Here is a 19,984-nt window from a genome sequence, read left to right as displayed (position 1 = left end):
AAGTTGTTGTGTTGATTAAATAAGATACAGATAAAGGACGTAGCACAGTGATGTACGGGTCATAACACTCAATAAATGGAAGTGATGATGATGTGTATGCTATACCTTCTCTCTGAGGGAAAACACTTGGAGGGCCAGAAAAAAGACCGTTTAACTTCACACATATATTTTCACCGATGGTGACCTTAAGGGCTGTCCTAATTAAGCACTTTACACAGTTGAAAGGGGAAAAAAGTTTAATATTAATAAAAATTATAGATAACAGGTTTTTTTGTAATAACGTAAACAATGTCAAAGGCAAAAGAGACTGAGGAGTTTGGGTTAAATGATTTCCAGTTGCTTTCGGCTTTATCATTCCATGGTTTTAAATGGGTCGAACAGATGGTAAGTGCTAGATAATTCTGAGGATGGAGAGAAAATTGTCAGCCAGAACAGTCAGCAATGTCTTCATGGAAGAGGCAGACTTGACCTGGATCTTAAAAATGAGTAGGCTTTGGAAAATTAAGAGGATAGGGGCTTTTCAGGGAGGCATAATGACATTAAGCAGAAATGCATTGGTGACTAAGAGCAAGACATATTCTTGGTCAGTGAATACACCAATTTAATTGTAAGCTTAGTGTCCGACAAGGAAAATAGCAGGAAATAAAAAATAAAAAAAAAGGTTGTGCAGGCACTGAAAAGCCAGACTAATGAGTTTAAACTTACTCTTGAAGAAAACGGGGTACTTTTAAAGGAGTATGAACCAGAGAATGGTAAAAGCAAACAATTTTTTCCCACACCCCAGGTTTTCCTCAGCACCAGGAGAGGGTCTTGGATTGTGAATCGTGTATCAGACTATGGATATCCTTTTGATGTGTTGATCAATTCTCGGCTTAAACATTTTTTGAACAAGTTTTGTAGTCAATCATTAGTAAACAAATATTTGGAAATGAGGATGAACCAAAGGTTTGACCACGAAATGTATGGCCTAAAGCCTAAACACAGGTATGTTCTCAGGATGGGATTGGGGAGGTAATAGCCAAAGCACAAAAATAAGGACTGTTCACATAGGCTAAAAGTAGAGCTACCTGTACACATTAAGAAAATCCACAGAATCTGAGATCAGATTTCTACCTTGCCCAAGATCTACTAATCAGTAATCTTTGTTCTATCATTCTCCTTGGCATTAACCATCTGATCATATCCCAAGGAACCAATTCTTTTGTTATTATTATTATTATTATTGATTTTTAGAGAGAGAAAGGGAGAGAGAGGAGAGAGAGAGAGAGAGAAGAACATCAAGTGAGAGAGACACATTGATTGGTTACCCCCACACGAGCCCCAGAGAAGGAATGAACCTGCAACCTGGGTATGTGCCCTGACCGGGAATCAAACCCACCACCTTTTGGTGTACAGGAGGACGCTCCAACCAACTGAGCCACACTGGCCAGGGTGGTACTAGTTCTTTTCATGTGCTGTCCAACAACAAAATGGTAGTAGAGGGCAGTGTATCATTCATTCATCCAACAAACATTGAGCACCTTTTATGAGCCAAGCATTATACTGGGCATGAGCATATAGAGATTAAGGATATAATAATACTAATACAGATAATAACACCTTACCTTTTTGAGGACTTAATTTAAGACAAACACAGTACTAAATGAGTTACATGCATTACCTCATTTAACCCTCATAACAGCCCTACAGACTTCGTTTTCCCTCCATTTTACAGACATAAAAAGTGACACTTAGAGAAACTATCCCCAGAGGACACAAGAAATAAATGGCAGATTCAAGAAGTGGATTTTACCTTAAATATTCTAACAATAAGACAAACAATAGAATGAGGTAAAGAAATGCATGAAGAATGGGAATCTTTACACAGCCAAGGAGGAAGACTGTAAAAACATTTCTAGAGGCTGATTTTAAATGCTTTTTCCTCCAACATTTCATTTTTTTCAATGTTCAGATTTACTTCATACAAAATAGTAAGTACAGTAAACACCCATATACCCTTCACTTAGATTCCTCTATTATTAATAGTTCACTATATTTGCTTTTTCTCTTTTGCACTCTCCAAAGATAGATCCATACATGTATATCATACATATATATTTTCTTCTGAACCACTTCAATAGTAAGTTGCAGCCATTAAGACACTTTACCTTAGCCTGGTCAGTGTGGCTCAGTGGATTGAGCGTCATCCCATGGACTGAGAGGTCCTGGTTCAAATCCCAGTCAGGGCACATGCTCAGGTTGCAGGCTTGATCCCCAGTAGGGGGCGTGCAGGAGAGACTGATTGATGTATCTCTGTCACATCAATGTTTCTGTATCTTTCTCTAAAAAAATCAGTAAAAGCATATTTAAAAAAAGTTTACCCTAAATTATTCAACATATATTGTCTGAGAAAAGGAGCATTTTACTACATAAACATAATACAATTATCACACTTGGAAAATTTGACATTGATAAAATACCATTATCTAATATATTCAACTTTACCAAGTTGCTCCAATAATATAGATTTTATAGCTTTTTTATTTTTTTCACACAGGAGGTTTTTTTAAAAAAAATATGTGTTAAGTGATCTTTTAGAGAGAGAGAAAGGGAGAGACAGATAGAAACATTGATGTGAGAGAGAAACATCGATTGGCTGCCTCCTGCACGTCCCCTACTGGGGATTGAGCCCGCAACCCTGCCATGTACCCTGACCAGGAATCGAACCAGGACCTCTCAGCTCATGGGATGATGCTCAATCCACTGAGCCATACTGGCCAGGCTAGCTTTTTTATTTTAAAATCCAAGATCCTGTCAGGTATTACAACATTACATTTAGCTGCCATGCCTCTTTAATTTCTCTTAATCTGAAATAATTCTCCTTTAAAACAAAACAAAACTCAAGCTAATTGTTTTGCAGAAAGTCTGCATGGACTGGCATAGTTTTTCTTCCTTTATTATATTCAGGTTAAACATTTTTGGCACAAATACTCATAGGTTATGTTGTGCCTTATTGGTAGATCACATCAGGAGACACATGATAGCAGTTTATTCCATATTAACAATGTTCAATTTGATCACTTGGATAAGGTGGTATCGACCAGATTTCGCCTCTAAAGATTTTTCTTTCTTTTGACATTAATCAGAGGGGTGCTATTTTGAGGATCTGTTCCCTAACAACCTTTCATCTATTTATTTCACCCAAATTATGGAAATTGTAGCATCCATAACTTTGGTGATTATAAAATAAATTGAATACGAAATAATAGGAGATAGTCAAGCAAATAGGGTAAGGAAGTAGCATTCTAATTATAACTTAAGATCTTGGAATAGCATAAGAATATGCTCTGGGATCGGCATTTAGTCTGGTTTGGCTGGACCATCGGGGAAAGATGGAAGAGTGACCGAGTATGTCTCCAGGCTCACTGGGAAGGTTCATGAAAACCTCTGTAGGCTTTGCTAAATAAAAAGTTTGGAATGAAGGGCAGTCCAGATGAATTGCGAGATGTTAAGCAAGTGAGTGACATAATAATAAATGCATTTTAGAACCACTCCAAAAATGATGTAGAAGATAGATGGAGGAGGGGTGGAGCAGGAGGCCCTAAAGACAACTATAAGAGTCCAGGTGAGATGGAAAATAGATTTAACTATTCTGGGGATGTTACGAAGAGAAAAGGAAAAGACTTGGTGACCAGATGTAAGATGCACTGTTTTGTGGCTTAGGTAATTATGTGGATGGTGGTACTGTTAGTGAAAACAAGAATGTTGGGAGAAAAAGATGAAATCATGAGGTAGGAATAAGAACAAAATCTGTACCTAAAAGTCAAAGCATTACTAAATGCAACAAACCAGTAATAGTTACTTAAACAGTATGTTCCTGAGGCTAGGTCAGCTCTGTCTGAACAAGATGGGTGAGAATTCTCAGAGCCAGGGGTTCAGACTGCTTTTTAGAAAGTTCCAAGACACTGAAAACCCTGCTTATTTTTTGGCACCCTTATCCTATGCTATCCTTAGGGAACACTACTTACCAGGCCCAGAGGATCCCAAGAAATTTCATAGAAAACCATTTTGATATAAATTCTAAAATCCTAGGCTGTGTCACCTTGGGCAAGCCACTTAACTTCTTTAAACCTCAGTTTCCTCGTCAATAAAACCTGGATAATGACAGCTGTTCTGCTTTACTCATTGGGTTTGTGTGAGACTCAACTAAATTAGTGTATGTAAAATCAATTTATAACTATAAGTTACTATGCATATGTAATTTATTATACAATTTGGAAAATGATGGCCTAGCCCTTGGGTCTTTGAAACTGGAAATGAGACTCAGCAGAATGCTGATAGTCCAGTTCTCTATAGCTCTTGCCATATGGATAAAAACTCCTGGCCTGTGGCCTTATTATATCACTGAGAACATTACTATTCCTTGAGAAACCATACATGCACTCTCCAAGTAAAACCATTCCTCCTTCACTTCCCCAACATCTGTCCTTTCAGTGCCATCCAGGGTCCAACTTCTGCTCTGAGATCCTGATCAGTGCCAGTGTACATTGGACCTTTCCCAAACTCCAAGGATAGACCAAGAGAGAGACCATTGGCATATTGTTTAACCACCTCCATCAAAGTAGGATTTTACATGTTACTGATTTCTCTCTTTCTCCCTGCCCCCATTTCTCCTTCTTTTTGGTTTTGATCACCACTCACAGAGCTCTGAGTCAGCATCCAACAGTGAATGATGACCTGCCAAATCGTATCATTTCTGGCTTGGTGAAGGTGAAAGGAAATGTGAAGGAATTCACAGAGACAGCTGCCATATTTGAAGATGGCTCCAGAGAGAATGACATCGATGCTGTTATCTTTGCCACAGGCTATACCTTTGCTTTTCCTTTCCTAGAAGATTCTGTCAAAGTAGTAAAAAACAAGGTATCCCTGTATAAAAGGGTCTTTCCTCCTAACTTGGAAAAGCCAACTCTTGCAATTATAGGCTTGGTCCAGCCCTTGGGTGCAATTATGCCCATTTCAGAACTCCAGGGTCGCTGGGCCACTCAAGTATTTAAAGGTAAGTAACTATGCAAGTTGACTACTTAATTACTCACTGGTATGTTTAATTATGTTTATGTTCTTGCTTTTATTTTTATTTATTTTTTCTCTCTCTTTTATTCTGTTTATTTTTTATTTAAAAATTTTAATGTTGACACAATATTTCCCCACCCTTTGCCCATTCCACTCACCCCTGCCTCCCCCTCCTTGGCCCTCACCATATTATTGTCAGTGTCCATGGGATATGCATATATTTCTTTAGCTAATCCCTTCACCTTCTTTATCCAGTCACCCCCACCTCCCTCCTGTTGGGCATCAGTCAGTCTGTCCCATGTATCCATGCTTCTGGTTCCATTTTGTTCATTAGATTCCACATAGTAATGGGATCATATGGTATTTGCCTTTTTCTGACTGGCATATTTTACTTAACATAGTACTTTCCAGGTCCATCCATGCTGTTGCATGGATGCAAAGGGTATGCTCTTGCTTTTAAATAGCTGAGACAGTATGTAAGATTCAACCTCTCAAATTCTCACTTCTAGGAAAACGTAGCCTTGAGAAAAAAAACTTCAGGGTTTGGGATAGTCGGCTCAATGTGAGTCAGCAGAATGATGTGGCTTTCAAAGGGCTTCCTTATATCTAGAATTATTAAAAAATTATAATTCCTAGAACTTACAGTTGTTCTCTAAACTGGTCGGAGTACAGCCAAAGATATGCTTTAAAAGTGCAACTGGAGTGCATTAAAAGGAGAAACAAGATGAGTGGATAAAAAGCTGTGGTACATGTACACAAGGGAATCATTATGCAGCTGTAAGGAAGAAAGGTCTTTTACCCTTTGAGACGACATGGAGGGACCTGGCGAGTATTATGCTAAGCGAAATAAGCCAGTTGGAGAAAGACAAATTATCACATGATCGCACTTATTTGAGGAATATAATAAAATAAGCTGATGAACAAAATAGACCCAGAGACATGAAAGTAGGGAACAGACTGACAAACCTCAGAGGGAGGTGGGGTGGGAGAGCGGGAAGAGATAAACCAAAGAACTTATATGCATATATGCATAACCAATGGACGCACTCAACAATTCTGGGGCGGGGGGTGAACAGGAGCGGAGTGGAGGATGTCAATGGGGAAAAAAGGATATCTATAACAAAAAATAATAATTAAAAAAAATTTTTGCCCTGGGTGGTTTGGCTCAGCGGTTAGAGTGTCAGCTTGTAGTCCAGAGAGACCCCTGTTCATTTCCCGCTAAGGGCATGTACCTCGGTTGCAGTTTGTCCCCGTCCCTGGTTGGGTCGTGCGGGAGGCAGCTACTTGATGTGTCCCTTTCACCTCGATGTTTCTCTCTCTCTCTCTTCCTCCCACTCTATCTAAACAAAAAATGGAAAAATGTTCTCGGGTGAGGATTAAAAATAATAATAATAATTTTAAAAACTTTTTAAAGAGCCCTGGTCAGTTTGGCTCAGCAGTTAGAGCATTGGCCCGCGGACCAAAGAGTCCCGGGTTCGGTTCCCACTAAGGGCATGTATCTTGGCTGCACTTCATCCTCGGTCCCTGTTGGAGTTGTGTGGGTGGCAACCAGTCAACGTGTCTCTCTCACATCAATGTTTCTCTCTCTCTCTTCCTCTCTCCCTCCCAGTCTGAAGATAAATGTAAAAATGTCCTCAGGTGAAGATAACAAAAAAGAATTAGTAAAATATTCCCAGCCGGTGTGGCTCAGTGAATGAGCCTCCACCCATGCACCAAGAGGTCACCAGTTCATTTCCTGGGCAGAGTATATGCCTAGGTTTCAGGGTCAATCTTTACAGGGGACATGCAGGAGGCAAGCCATTGATGTTTCTCTCTCATCGATGTTTCTCTCTCTCTCTCCCTCTCCTTTTCTCTCTCTCTAAAAATCAATAAAAACATAAAAAAGAATTCGAATAATAGATAATAGGCATTGGCAAGGACATAAGGAATGGGAACACTGTTGGTTATAATGAGGTTCAGGACCTGCTACTCTAAAATATGGCACCATGGCATATTGAATATCTGCAGTTGAAGGAATTTGAAAAACAGGCAAAAGCAGGAAGATCACTCTGACCCTCTGTTCTTGCCCTTCTTCTCTGAAATACTTCACAAAACTCCCACGTGAATGGTATCCTCACTGTACCAAGAGGAAGGAAAACATTCTTATCACCAGAAACAGGGAATTTGGGGCTGGGAAATCTGTACAAACAAACCTGGTCAAACTAACCCTTATCTTACTAGTTACTTCTTCACCATTTACCACTTCTACACTGAACCCGTTTATCTTTTCAATTTAAGAAAGAGAAAGAGAGAGAGAGAAAGAGACAGAAAGAGAGAAAGAAAGAGAGAAAGAGAGAGAAAGAAAGGAAAGAAAGAGGAAGGAAGGAAGGAAGGAAGGAAGGAAGGAAGGAAGGAAGGAAGGAAGGAAGGAAGGAAGGAAGGGAGGGAGGGAGGGAGGGAGGGAGGGAGGGAGGGAGGGAGGGAGGGAGGGAAGGAAGGGAAGAAGGAAAGGAAGGAAGGAAGGAAGGAAGGAAGGAAGGAAGGAAGGAAGGAAGGAAGGAAGGAAGGAAGGAAAGGAAAGGAAAGGAAGAGAGAAAGAAAGGAAGAAAGAAAGAAAGAAAGAAAGGAAGGAAGGAAGGAAGGAAGGAAGGAAGGAAGGAAGGAAGGAAGGAAGGAAGGAAAGAAAGAAAGAAAGAATTATGTTAGGGAGGAATCCGGTATTGGTTGGAAGGCAGAATTAGGAGAAATACCTTCCAAAGACAAAGTGGAATAGAGAAAGCCACTGCTGTTAATATCATTATATTGTGGTGGTGGTAGGATAAGGTGATCAAGTGAAAGTGGAACCTCCTTGAGTACAGAAAACTACCCTTGTTTCTTTGAATTCTCCATAACATAGTAACTGTTAATAGGATTATTGTTCCTACTGAGATAGCTTTACTCTTACATTTTTGTTTTTTCTCTTTAGGGCTAAAGACATTGCCCTCACAAAATGAAATGATGACAGAAATAATTAAGGAGAAAGAGAAGATGCAAAAAAGGTGAGAAATTCTCCCAGGAAAGTATGTGCTTAATCTTTTTACTTAATAACAACATTGTACTATATTTATCTTCATTGTGTTAGTTTAAGGATTTAGATTGTATATTGAAGGAAAAGTAATAAAAGTTTGTGACCATAGGATGAAGCAATAGTACCAAGTGGTTTGGATATGGATGGGAGAGACAAGCTAAGGAAAGTGTTTAACATCCTGTTGAGGGATTGATGTTGCTATCTCTCTCTTCCTCTCCCTTCTTCTCTCTCTCTCTAAAAAATCAATAAAGAGCCCTGGCCGGTTTGGCTTAGTGGTTAGGGCATCGGCCTGTGGTCCATAGAGACCCGGGTTAGGTTCCCGCTATGTGCACATACCTCAGTTGTGGTCTGTCCCCAGCCCTGGTTGGGTCATGCGGGTGGCAGCCACTCGATGTGTCCCTTTCATGTCGATGTTTCTCTCTCTCTCTCTCTCTCTCCCTCTCTCCCTTTCTCCCTCCCACTCTATCTGAACAAAAAATGGAAAAATGTCCTCGGGTAAGGATAAAGAAAAAAATCAATAAAGAAAAAAATATATATTACAATCCTGTTGAGGGCTTAAAAGAAAAGCCAAGTAGGAAAAAGCTCATGGATTGAAAATCAGGCAGATGGTTTTTGTAATGATTACTTAAAGGACTGGTCACGCTGCCAGAGAAAAAAATGAGTAACAATTGAGCAGTAGATATGGTCAAGTTCCAAATTTCCAAGTAGGTTTAGAAATCTGCAGAGGCCACTTTGTGGCTGTCATGTGACAGCACACTCAGATCACAGTGGCTCAGGGTATGAATAGTCTGTGTGATTTGGAAAGGTGGGAGCATCAGCCAGCTGCATGGTGCTTTGGTGGACACAGTAATTTAGCAATCTGAATTTCAGAACTGAGCTTATTCACTGGTTGATTTTTATTTGGACAAAGTGGAAATTGATGGTAAGTTCCTAAAATCATGTTTAAAGTCAGAGGTATATTCATTCCAGGCCTAAAGACGTGGTTTTCTTCAATTGGTTATACTACATAACTCTTCCCTACCTTGGAGGAGGAGAAAGGGAGTTTTTATTTAACCTTGCTACCTTTTCCAGGTACTCTGTTTTCCTTTCCTTTCACTGCCAAACTACTGCAATAAATATTCTGCATTATATGCTCTAAATCCTCACCCTTTCTCCCTCTGAAGGTCCCTGCGTTGTAATCCTACTACTGCTCTCCTGAAGGTTACCCATGACCAACTTCCTTTTCCTTCCTCTCTGCGTTTGACACTTTTAAACATCTCATCCTTCTTCGAGTGCTTTCTTTCCTTGTGTTTCTGGCACTAAAATATCCTATTTCAACTTTTCTCTTCCCTATACTTTGACTTATTTTTGTCTGGCCACCTGACTGAGCAGTCCCTAAGGATATAATTTACCCTTTATTTGAGGGCCCACTATGTACACTAAATGGTTTATATGTATGAGTTTATTTATTCCTCATAATAACCCTACAAGGCAGATACTAGTGAATCTCTTTGTGAAAGCTTCTGGAATACTACAGCTTGTGACCCAGTACTATAGGTTAAATGCATATTTATAAACCTTTAAGCCAACGTAACATCCATAAGGGAGAGCTCTCGCCTTCTTTCCTGTCTTCTTCTCTTCTGAGCTCCAGAATCTGTCCGTTCCTGTGGCATTTCATTTCATCGGTTCTACCTCAAATTTATTTTCTACTATTTTTTCCTGTCTTTGTTTTTGGATTCTTTTAAAACGCCCATCTAACTTCAAAATCTGACTTGGCTTTTTCTCTTACTTGCTTTCTGTCCCACTGCTCTTAGTTTTGTTTTAATTATAGAAAGTCAGAAAAAGAAAGTTACCAGCTAGCTCTCTAAATCTCACTCCTTCCACACAGGCATCGTCATTATCACATTTTCCCTCTAAAAAGCCCTTTTAGCTTTTCTTTATATATATACATATATATGTGTGTATATATATAAATTATATGTATATATATATATTTTTTTTCTTTATTGATTTTAGAGAGAGAGGAAGGGAGAGGGAGAGAGAGACAGAAACATCGATGAGAGAGAATATCCATTGGCTGCCTCCTGCATGCCCCTCACTGGGGTTTGGGCCCACAACCTGGGCATATGCCCTGACAGGGAATTGAACCAGCGACCTCTTGGTGCATGGGTCGATGCTCAACCACTGAACCACACCAGCCAGGTCCTTTGAGCTTTTCAAATTTGCACTCAGTGTAATCATTCCATCTGGCTCCATTTGGAGGGTCGCTTCCTCTTGTGGAATAAGTCATCCTTTCCCCTCCTTTCAAGATTCAGAATTAACATTGGCCCTCCAAAGTCATGCTCTGTGGACCCCACTACCACTGCCTTCATAAAACAGTTGAAGGTCCCAAACCTGAGAATTTTTGTAATGGATTCTCTTTCCAATAAAATCAGAGTCCTCTGTATCTGGATCTGCTATACTTACCTCTCTATATCCACCCTGTTTTCCACAGCACTCCTCCTGTACTGTAGGTAGCACCTACAGATATTTTATACTCACATTCTACACTTGTTTCTGCTTTATTCCTTCACTCTGCTATTCCCCTGACTTGTAATACTTTCCTCTTTTTTCTCAGTTTATCTATATCTTCTACACCCTTCAAGGACTTATTACAGCTCTATTTTAACTACCCTCTTCTACATTTCTATTTAGCAGTCTGAAACCACATGACTTGCCAAAAGTCTTATATTCTATGTTTCGTGTATATCTATCTTATCTCCTCTAATAGATTATAAAATTCTTAAGGACAGAGATACTGTTTTTCTTTCTTCTCTGTTTTCCATAGCTCCTAGACCAATATTGAGCCAATAACAGATATTTAGAAAGCACTGATTAATTGACTGATCAACTGATTAAATTGTTGATAAACCATGGCTTTTGTCTTCTCTGCTACAGGTATGTGGAGAGCCAGCGCCATACTATTCAGGGAGACTATTTCGATGTGATGGAAGAGCTTGCTGATCTGGTGGGTGTCAGGCCCAATTTGCTGTCTCTGGCCTTCACCGACCCCAAATTGGCATTACAGTTATTGTTGGGACCCTGTACTCCAGTCCAGTATCGTCTACAGGGTCCTGGAAAGTGGGATGGAGCTCGAAAAGCTATCCTCACCACAGATGATCGTATCAGGAAGCCTATGATGACAAGAGTAGTTGAAAGCAGCAATTCCATGACTTCAACAATAACAATAGGCAGGTTTATGCTGGCCATTGTTCTCTTTGCTATAATTATGACCTATTTTTAGCTGTTCCATTGTCATTGCCCCAGTTTTCTTTTGGGAGCTGGATCTAGAGATGCCTTCAGAATCTGACAAGATTGAACAACTCTTAGTTTCACACTGCCCAGAAATCTACTTGTAATTCTCTTTCCAAAGCAATAATCTTCTTTCCTCTTTTCCCTACAGTGAAATTCCAGCTTTTCATTCATATTGACTTATCTTCCTTCTTCTTATGACCCATCATGTTTTCTTTCTGGCAATCCCTAGACTATGAGCTCAGATAATATCTTATTCATCTCTTTATATCCTTACCAGAGTTCTTAACACATGATAGATGCTTAATAAATGTTTGTTGTTATCACATATTATGGTGGGGAACATAAGTCAGTATCTGTATAAGAAATTGACTTCTGATGGGATTTTTTTATTAGAAGCTCAATCTTTTGTTTTTAATATTGTAATAAAATAATATTGTAATAGTACTGTATTTTTCCTGTGGGATGAGAGAAGTAATGGTCTTGTAACAGTTGTATATACCTAAGACATATACATAAACATTTTGTCTCACTAGCTATTCACTAGTATATCTGATACTTGGCCATTTCAACTCTTTTCCCCAGCAAAAGGTCTTTATTATCTCAATGAAGAAACTACCTTCAACTTTCTAGGCTCATGGGTCATTCTAATAATCTAGCATTTGTCAGAAGACTCAACATGGTTGAAGAACTTGAGATTTTAAATCAGCTGTCCTATCTTTTTTGATCTCTTAGTTCTCATATTAGAATCCAACAAGACCTTTACCTTAGGAAATATGCTAAGTAGCTGTCTACTGTTGTAGTGTGGCCCACAAATGTGATTTTACTTACTCCCCCCCTCCCCGCCCCGCACTCGTGCTTTCTCCCCTCCAATCCTTCTTACATATAAAGTCTAACTAATAAATAAAATTTGTAAAATAAGTAAAATTTGAAGAGGTTATTTTTGTATTAAATTAGAATTGCTATTAACATATAGGGACATTCAGAGGGAAAGGAGGTGGGCAGGTAGCAAAGAGTAAAAGGGGTCAAATATATGGTGATGGGAGAAATTTGACTTCGGGTGGTGGGCACACAATGCAATATACAGATGCTGTATCATAGAATTGTACACTTGAAATCTATGTAATTTTATTAACCAATGTCACCCCAAAAATTTAATTGTAAAGAAAAAATAAATATAAGGGCATTCTGCTTATAACAGTTTTTCCTTATATCATACAGTGTAGTTCTGAAAAACAGAGGACCCTGACTTATGTCCCAGTGTCACCGTTGATTCTGTTTTCTCATCTGTAGAAGTGTTGTTGTGTTTTTATCTCACAGAGAAGTTAATTAAGTGTTAGCTGTCAGGCACACTTGGTTTTATGAATTAAGGTACTGTATATACTAGCAGGTATATGTTCATAAATAGCTGTTGTGGGAACCCGTCCCTTGTGTGGTACCCCAACTCCCCTTCCCATGTTATCCCTGAGTGCAGAAAGCTCCAAAGACAAAGACAAGTATTGAGCTAGATGAAAGGTGCCCGAATCTGAGCCACTGTGCAAAGAAGAGCCACCTAACAGAGAGACGCAACCAGCACAGAATGTGTTCTTTGGCTGGTCCAACAATTCAACTGACAAAAGAGACAGAGTAACAGGAGAAAACATTTAATTTCATATGTATGAGAGCCCCATAAAAATATGAGTCCCAAAGGCAGTCAGGCAATTGAGCCATATATGACATCCTGGGCTAAGGAAGAGGATGGAGACTGGAGCTTCAAAAGGGAGGACGGCAATTCACAGGAAGGTTTATTTGCGGAAGACACTGTCTCACCTTGGCTAGTCCTAGAGGAGTATAACCACCAGATGGAGACCCTCACCAGAATTCTAATTCCTAAGCGATGATTCTGATGTAGAAAGACTGGCAGTGTCCATGTTAAACTTAATGTCTGAATCTGTGGGGACTTCGCCATCTCTTCATTTCACACTGCTTCCTGGACCTATGAGGAGGATTCTGCATGTTCTCTCATTTTATCTACTATTTTCAGATTTTTTATTTTTATTTGTAATTTTTTATTATTTTTATCCTCACCTGAGGACATTGTTCAATTTTTTCTTCAGATAGAGCGGGAAGAAGAGAGAGGAAGACAGAGAGAGAGAGAAACATTGACGTGAAAGGGACACATCAAGTGGCTGCCACCCACATGACCAACCAGGGCCGGGGACAAACTGCAGCCAAGGTACATGCCCTTAGCAGGAACCGAACCCAGGTCTCTCTGGACCGCAGGCCGATGCTCTAACCACTGAGCCAAACCAGCCAGGGCTATTTTCAGGTTTTTAAAAAACAGAATAAACAGCTGGAATAAATAAATAAATAAATAAATAAATAAATAAATAAAATAGCTGTTGTGCAATACATTTTGGAATTGATGCCTATTACTCAGCAAAATGATAAACTCAAAAAACTGAAAGAACATTATAAATTATTATCTTTCCCAATATAAATATACATAAGAGAACCAGAAATGTGAGACTACAACTTCTTCCTAATCATATAACTATTTGGACAATTTCCTGTCCTTTGGCCTAATGTACCTATGGAAATGCCTCTTGAGAATCAGAGAACTGACAACCAATATTACTCCTTAGGCCTTTTTCCTTCCCTAATCCTTATGATGCTGGGGATTTATAATCTATTAAAATGGACCTAGTATCTTTTAATCTGCAGATTAGTTCAAAAGTAAATGAAGGTTGCTTGCTATTTTTTATTTCTTTCTTTCAACATATAAATTTACCTCATCTTGTGGGTAAGTTTTTGAATTAACAATCCTTTCCTAATATAATTCCTAATTATCAGCAACAAGTACTCTAGTTTTCTTAAGAATTTTTTCATTCTAAATTCATTGACTGTCTCATTCTCCTTATAATATGCAAAGTTACAAAAAAAATCATTGGTTAACTTCTAAACTAAGCTAAAAGTAAGATATGAATAGGAAGTTGAACTCAAAACAATTCAAGGTACAAACCTATAGTAACAGATAAATAAGTACTAACATTAATCAATGTATCATATCTTGCTTTTGTAATTATATTAAAAGGTTATATCATTTTCTCAACTAAATTATACAATACAATGCATCTGTATAGTGCCAAAAAGTATGGATGTGCTCATAAAACAAACTGATTGGGGTATGTCAAAGACACATAGGAGTCAACTGAAGGTGGACCCGGTAATCAAAGATGTAACAATTTGAACAATAAAATAAATTACCTGGTATTGGATTATAACATAAAATATAAAAATACCCATGAGTCCGTATTGATATAAATGATTGAATAAATTAATAAGAGGGGAAGAATACACAGATATCCTGCACAGAATTCCAAATAATTTATGTAGATACTCTGCCTTAAACAAAGTATGTAATGACTTCCTACCAAAGAAAACAACATGGAGAAGGAGAAAAATAATTTTACAGTGGAGAAATCTGACAAATACTACTTCAGCTGGGTGATCAAGATTAACATCAACAGTTTCCAAAATGGCGGCAGAGTGAATGGAAGCTACACAGACTGTCTCCCAGGACCAAACTGGAATTAAAACTAAAATAAAGACAAATCGACGGGAAAAAGCAACAGAAAAGCAACTTGCAAAGATCATATCATCAGGGACACTGACTCTATCCTAGTAGGATTGTGGAGGTGCAAGAGGGGGACTGAGAGCCCACAGACAGCAGTGGCCTTAGCTGTGAGCAGCACCCTCGGGTTACACTCCCAAGGGGCTCCACAGCACAGAGCCGAGACAGATGCTAAAATAGCCACAGCCACACACCTTGGGCTCCAGCAGAGGGAGGGTGGACTGGACTGGAACTGTGTGGGGACACTTAGGATTTGGAGAGTGCCCAGAGCTTTTGCTGAGTTGCAGCCACACAGGACAGCGGCCAATTTACTCCTTCCCAGGGCTCTGGGGAGAGGCAGCTGCCCCTCCCTTGGAGATTCAACCCCACCCAGGTGGGCCATTGAAATGCAAATTGAGGCTCACTAACAACCAGCATCTGCCCCACCCTAGGGAAATCCTCTTACACTGAGCACCTGAGGGAGTTTTTCATTCAACTGAGAACCCAAGGCTCTTCAAGTAACCCCTACTGATAGCCTCCAGGCAAAAAGCTAGAGCATAACTATATCATTCCTGGGCTAGCAACTCCAACCAGGAAAGTAAGACTTGACAATGGTATTTAACATGGGTCCTCCGTCTCTCATCCAAACCCAGTAGAGGGAGCCACAAACAGCACAACACCAACACCCACAGGGAAAATTTGGCAGGCTCCAAAGCCCACTGTGATAGCCAAAATGGTGAAACACAGAAACTAAAGCCAAATGAAAGAACAAGAGACCTCTACCAAAGATGAGATAAATGAGCAGTTAAGCAAGATAACAGAGCTAGAATTCACAGCCATGATCTTGAGGAAGCTCAACAGTAAGGGCATAGAGATGTTGAAAATCAACCAATTGGAAATTAAAAACCACCAAGAGAAAAACAAGAATGACATATCAGAACTAAAGAACACATTAGAAGGTCTAAGCAGCAGAGTAGAGGAAGCTGAGGACTGGATCAGTGAATTAGAAGATAGGGTAGAAAAAAATCAACCAATCAGAAAACCAAAAGGAAAAAATGATTAAAAAACAAAAAGACAGCTTAAGAGAACTCTGGGACAACTTGAAACGTAATAATATTCACATCATAGGAGTCCCCGAAGAGGAAGAAAATGAGAAAGGGTTAGAGAATATATTTGAAGAAATAGTGACAGAAAACTTCCCTAATTTGGTGAAGGAAGAAGGCATTAAAGTTCAAGTAGCACAGAGAGCCCCAAGTAAAAAGAACCCAAACAAGCCCACAGCAAGACACATAGTAATTAAAATGCCAAAAATTAAAGACAAAGAGAGAATCCTAAAAGCACCAAGAGATAAGCAATAGGTTACCTACAAAAGAAACCCCATAAGGCTATCAGCTGACATCTCTAAAGAAACACTACAGGTCAGAATGGAATGGCACGAAGTAATCAAGGTCATGAAAAACAAGGATCTGAATCCAAGACTACTCTACCCAGCAAGGCTATCATTCAAAATAAGATCAAATAAAGAGCTTTCCAGACAAAAAAAAAAGGCTAAGGGAATATATTAACCCCAAACCAGCACTGCAAGATATGCTAAAAGGACTGCTGTAATTAGTAGAAGAAATAGGAAGAAAAATAGAACCAAACTAAACAAAAATGGCAATAAATAAGTACATATCAATAATCACCATAAATGTAAATGGACTAAATGCTCCAATTAAAAGACACAGAGTAGCTAATTGGATAAGAAAGCATGACTCACATATAGGTTGTTTACAAGAGACCCACCTCACAACAAAAGACTCACATAGGTTGAAAGTGAAGGGATGGAAAAAAATCTTCCAAGCAAACGGAAAGGAAAAAAAAGCTGGGCTAGCAATACCCATATTTGATCAAATAGATTTCAAAATGAGGGCCATAACCAGAGACAAAGAAGGTCACTACATAATATTGAAAGGATCTATCCAACAGGAAGATATAACCTTGATAAACATATATGCACCCAATATAGGAGCACCAAAATATATTAAATATCTTCTGGAGGACTTCAAAGGAGAAATCAACAGCAATACAATCATAGCAGGGGACTTCAACACCCCGCTGACACCACTGGATAGATCTTCTAGACAAAAAATTAGCAAGGACACAGAGACTCTAAATGAAGCACTAGACCAAATGGATTTAATAGATATCTACAGAGAATTACACACCAAAACTACAGAATTCACATTCTTCTCAAGTGCACATGGGACATTCTCAAAGATAGACCACATAATAGGACACAAACTAAATCTCTACAAGTTCAAGAAGATTGAAATCATATCAAGCATCTTCTCAGATCACAACGGCATGAAACTAGAAATCAATTGCAACAAGAACATGCAAAGACATTTGAACACATGGAGGCAAAATAGCATGTTATTGAACAATCAATGGGTTACCATGGAGATCAAGAAAGAAATTAAAAACTTCCTGGAAATCAATGAAAATGAACACACAACAACAAAAAATCTATGGGACGCAGCAAAAGCAGTTCTGAAAGGCAAGTTCATAGCACTACAGGTCTACCTCAAGAAACAAAAAAAAATTTCTAATTCACTGTCTAACCTCACAACTTAAAGAATTAGAAAGCAAACAAAAAGAAAACCCCAGAGCAAGTAGAAGGAAGGAAATAGTAAAGATCAGAGCAGAAATCAAAGACATAGAGACCAAAAAAACAATTCAAAAGATCAATGAAACCAAGAGCTGGTTTTTCAAAATGATAAACAAGATTGTTAGACTTTTAGCTAGACTCACCAAGAAACAAAGAGAGAGAACCCAAATACACAAAATCAAAAATAAAAGACACCACAGATACCCTGGCCGGTTTGGCTCAGCGGTTAGAGCGTCGGCCTGCGGTCCTGAGAGACCTGGGTTCGGTTCCCGCTAAGGGCACGTACCTCGGTTGCAGTTTGTCCCCGGCCCTGGTCGGTTGTGCGGGTGGCAACCACTCGATGTGTCCCTTCACATCGATGTTTCTCTCTCTCTGTTCCTCTCTCTCCCTCCCACTCTACCTGAACAAAAAATGGAAAAATGTCCTCAGGTGAGGATTAAAAAAAAAAAAAAAAGACACCACAGAAATACAAAAGATCGTTAACACCTACTATGAACAATTACATGGCAACAAATTCGACAATCTAAGTGAAATGGACAAATTTCTAGAAACACAGAGTCTCCCAAACTGGATTGGGAGGAGATAGAAAACTTGAACAGACCAATAACAATTAAGGAAATTGAAGAGGTAATCAAGACTCTCCCAGCAAACAAAAGCCCAGGCCCGGATGGCTTCATGGGGGAGTTTTACCAACATTCAAAGAACTAATACCCATTCTCCTCAAACTATTTCAAAAAATTCAAGAAGAAGGAAGACTTCCAAACTCGTTTTATGAGGCCAGCATAATTCTAATTCCAAATCCAGAAAAAGACACTACAAAGAAAGAAAACTACAGGCCAATATCCCTGATGATCATAGATGCCAAAATCCTGAACAAAATACTAGCAAATAGAATCCAGCAATACATCAAAAAAATTACTCACCATGACCAAATAGGATTCATAGCAGAGATGCAAGGCTGGTACAATATTCGCAAATCAATAAATGTGGTACACCACATAAACAAAATGAAGAATAAAAACCACATGATCATATCAATAGATGCTGAAAAAGCATTTGACAAAATCCAGCATCCATTTCTGATAAAAATGCTCAGCAATGTGGGAATAGAGGGATCATATCTTAACATAATAAAGGCCACATATGAAAGACCTACAGCCAACATTATTCTCAATGGGCAGAAACTAAAAGCATTTCCCTTAAGAACAGAAACAAGACAAGGTTGCCCACTTTCACTACTCTTATTTAACATAGTACTGGAATTCTTAGCCACAGCAATCAGACAGGAAGAAAAAATAAAAGGGATCCAAATTGGAAAGGAGGGAGTGAAACTGTCATTATTTGTAGATGACATGATATTATACATAGACAACCCTAAAGACTCCATCAAAAATCTACTAGACTTAATAAATAAATTTGGCAAAGTAGCAGGGCACAAAATTAACATCAAGAAATCGAGCACTGCTTCTGCCTGGTTTTCTCTGACGCTGAGATGGCCTCCCCGAGGCACAACCTCCTCTCTGAAGACTGTAGGGTTGCTATTAATCATGTGGCATCTTATGAGCTGCACATCAGTGATGCTTATTTATCTATGGCCTGTTATTACAACCAAGACATGGGAGCACCTCTTTTTGCCACATTCTTTGAAGACCAAGCTGAGGTGAAGAGGGAACATGCAAAGCAATTCCTAAGATATCTAAGAAAACGGGAGAGTAAAATCTGTCTTCCGGTGATAAAGAGGCCTGACACAGATAACTGGGGAACTGGAATACAAGCTCTAGAGTCTGCTCTGGAGTTGGAGAACAAGTTAACCAACCTCCTGCAAAACCTGAAGACCATGGCTTCTGCCAACGAGGAAACCGATCTCTTACACTTCATGGGAAAGTACCTGGATAAACAGAAGAGGAACACAAACTACCTGGAACAACAGCTTGCATATCATAAGAGATTAGAACAGCAGGCCCAGGAGGAAGACCCTTTTAAAAAGCATGCTCAAGTGTCAGGTAAAGAGACAGACGTCTGAAGGCAACAAAGCAGGTCTTCCATTGTAGTAGGTCCCAAAATCAGCTACTTAAGAATCTTAATTGTCTCCATTTGACAGAAGATGGCTTTCCTTCATTAGTGTATGTACAAATAAACCTGTTTTTGCATTATAAAAAAAAAAAAAAAAGAAAGAAATTGATGACATTCTTTACACCAATGATGAATTCACAGAAAGAGAAACTGAAAAAACAATCCCATTTACCATCGTGGCTAAATAAATTAAGATACCTAGGAATACACTTAACCAAAGAAATAAAGAACCTATTCGCAGAAAACTACAGGTCATTGAAAAAGAAATAGAGGAAGATATAAAAAAGTGGAAGCACATACCTTG

General features: G+C 39.0%; 2 protein-coding genes across 3 annotated transcripts in view; both read left to right on the top strand.

Annotated features, from left to right (window-relative positions):
- The window catches only part of FMO5 (flavin containing dimethylaniline monoxygenase 5), a 30,578-nt gene extending 18,178 nt beyond the window's left edge, over window positions 1-12,400 (top strand). For both annotated transcript variants that reach the window (XM_036272746.1, XM_036272745.1), the window contains exons 6-9: window positions 785-984; window positions 4,683-5,035; window positions 7,994-8,066; window positions 11,012-12,400. In XM_036272746.1, coding sequence (XP_036128639.1) covers window positions 785-984; window positions 4,683-5,035; window positions 7,994-8,066; window positions 11,012-11,357 — 972 coding nt within the window. In that variant the 3' untranslated portion in view covers window positions 11,358-12,400. The remainder of the gene's footprint in view (window positions 1-784; window positions 985-4,682; window positions 5,036-7,993; window positions 8,067-11,011) is intronic.
- Window positions 12,401-19,079: 6,679 nt separating this feature from the next.
- On the top strand, window positions 19,080-19,630 carry LOC118637708 (ferritin, heavy subunit-like). Its single transcript, XM_036273262.1, has one exon. It carries the CDS (start codon window positions 19,100-19,102, stop codon window positions 19,628-19,630), a length of 531 nt encoding a protein of 176 aa, XP_036129155.1. The 5' UTR covers window positions 19,080-19,099.
- The last annotated feature ends 354 nt before the right edge of the window (window positions 19,631-19,984 follow it).

The sequence above is a fragment of the Molossus molossus genome, unplaced genomic scaffold, assembly GCF_014108415.1.
Source record: "Molossus molossus isolate mMolMol1 unplaced genomic scaffold, mMolMol1.p scaffold_m16_p_20, whole genome shotgun sequence".
In the NCBI taxonomy this organism is placed as follows: domain Eukaryota; kingdom Metazoa; phylum Chordata; class Mammalia; order Chiroptera; family Molossidae; genus Molossus; species Molossus molossus.
The sequence above is the reverse complement of the archived record's forward strand: the minus strand, read 5'-3'. Positions and strand labels throughout refer to the sequence as shown.

Excerpts from the sequence above, each read along its gene's own strand:
- LOC118637708 (XM_036273262.1), top strand. The coding sequence starts at position 19,100 with ATGGCCTCCCCGAGGCACAACCTCCTCTCTGAAGACTGTAGGGTTGCT.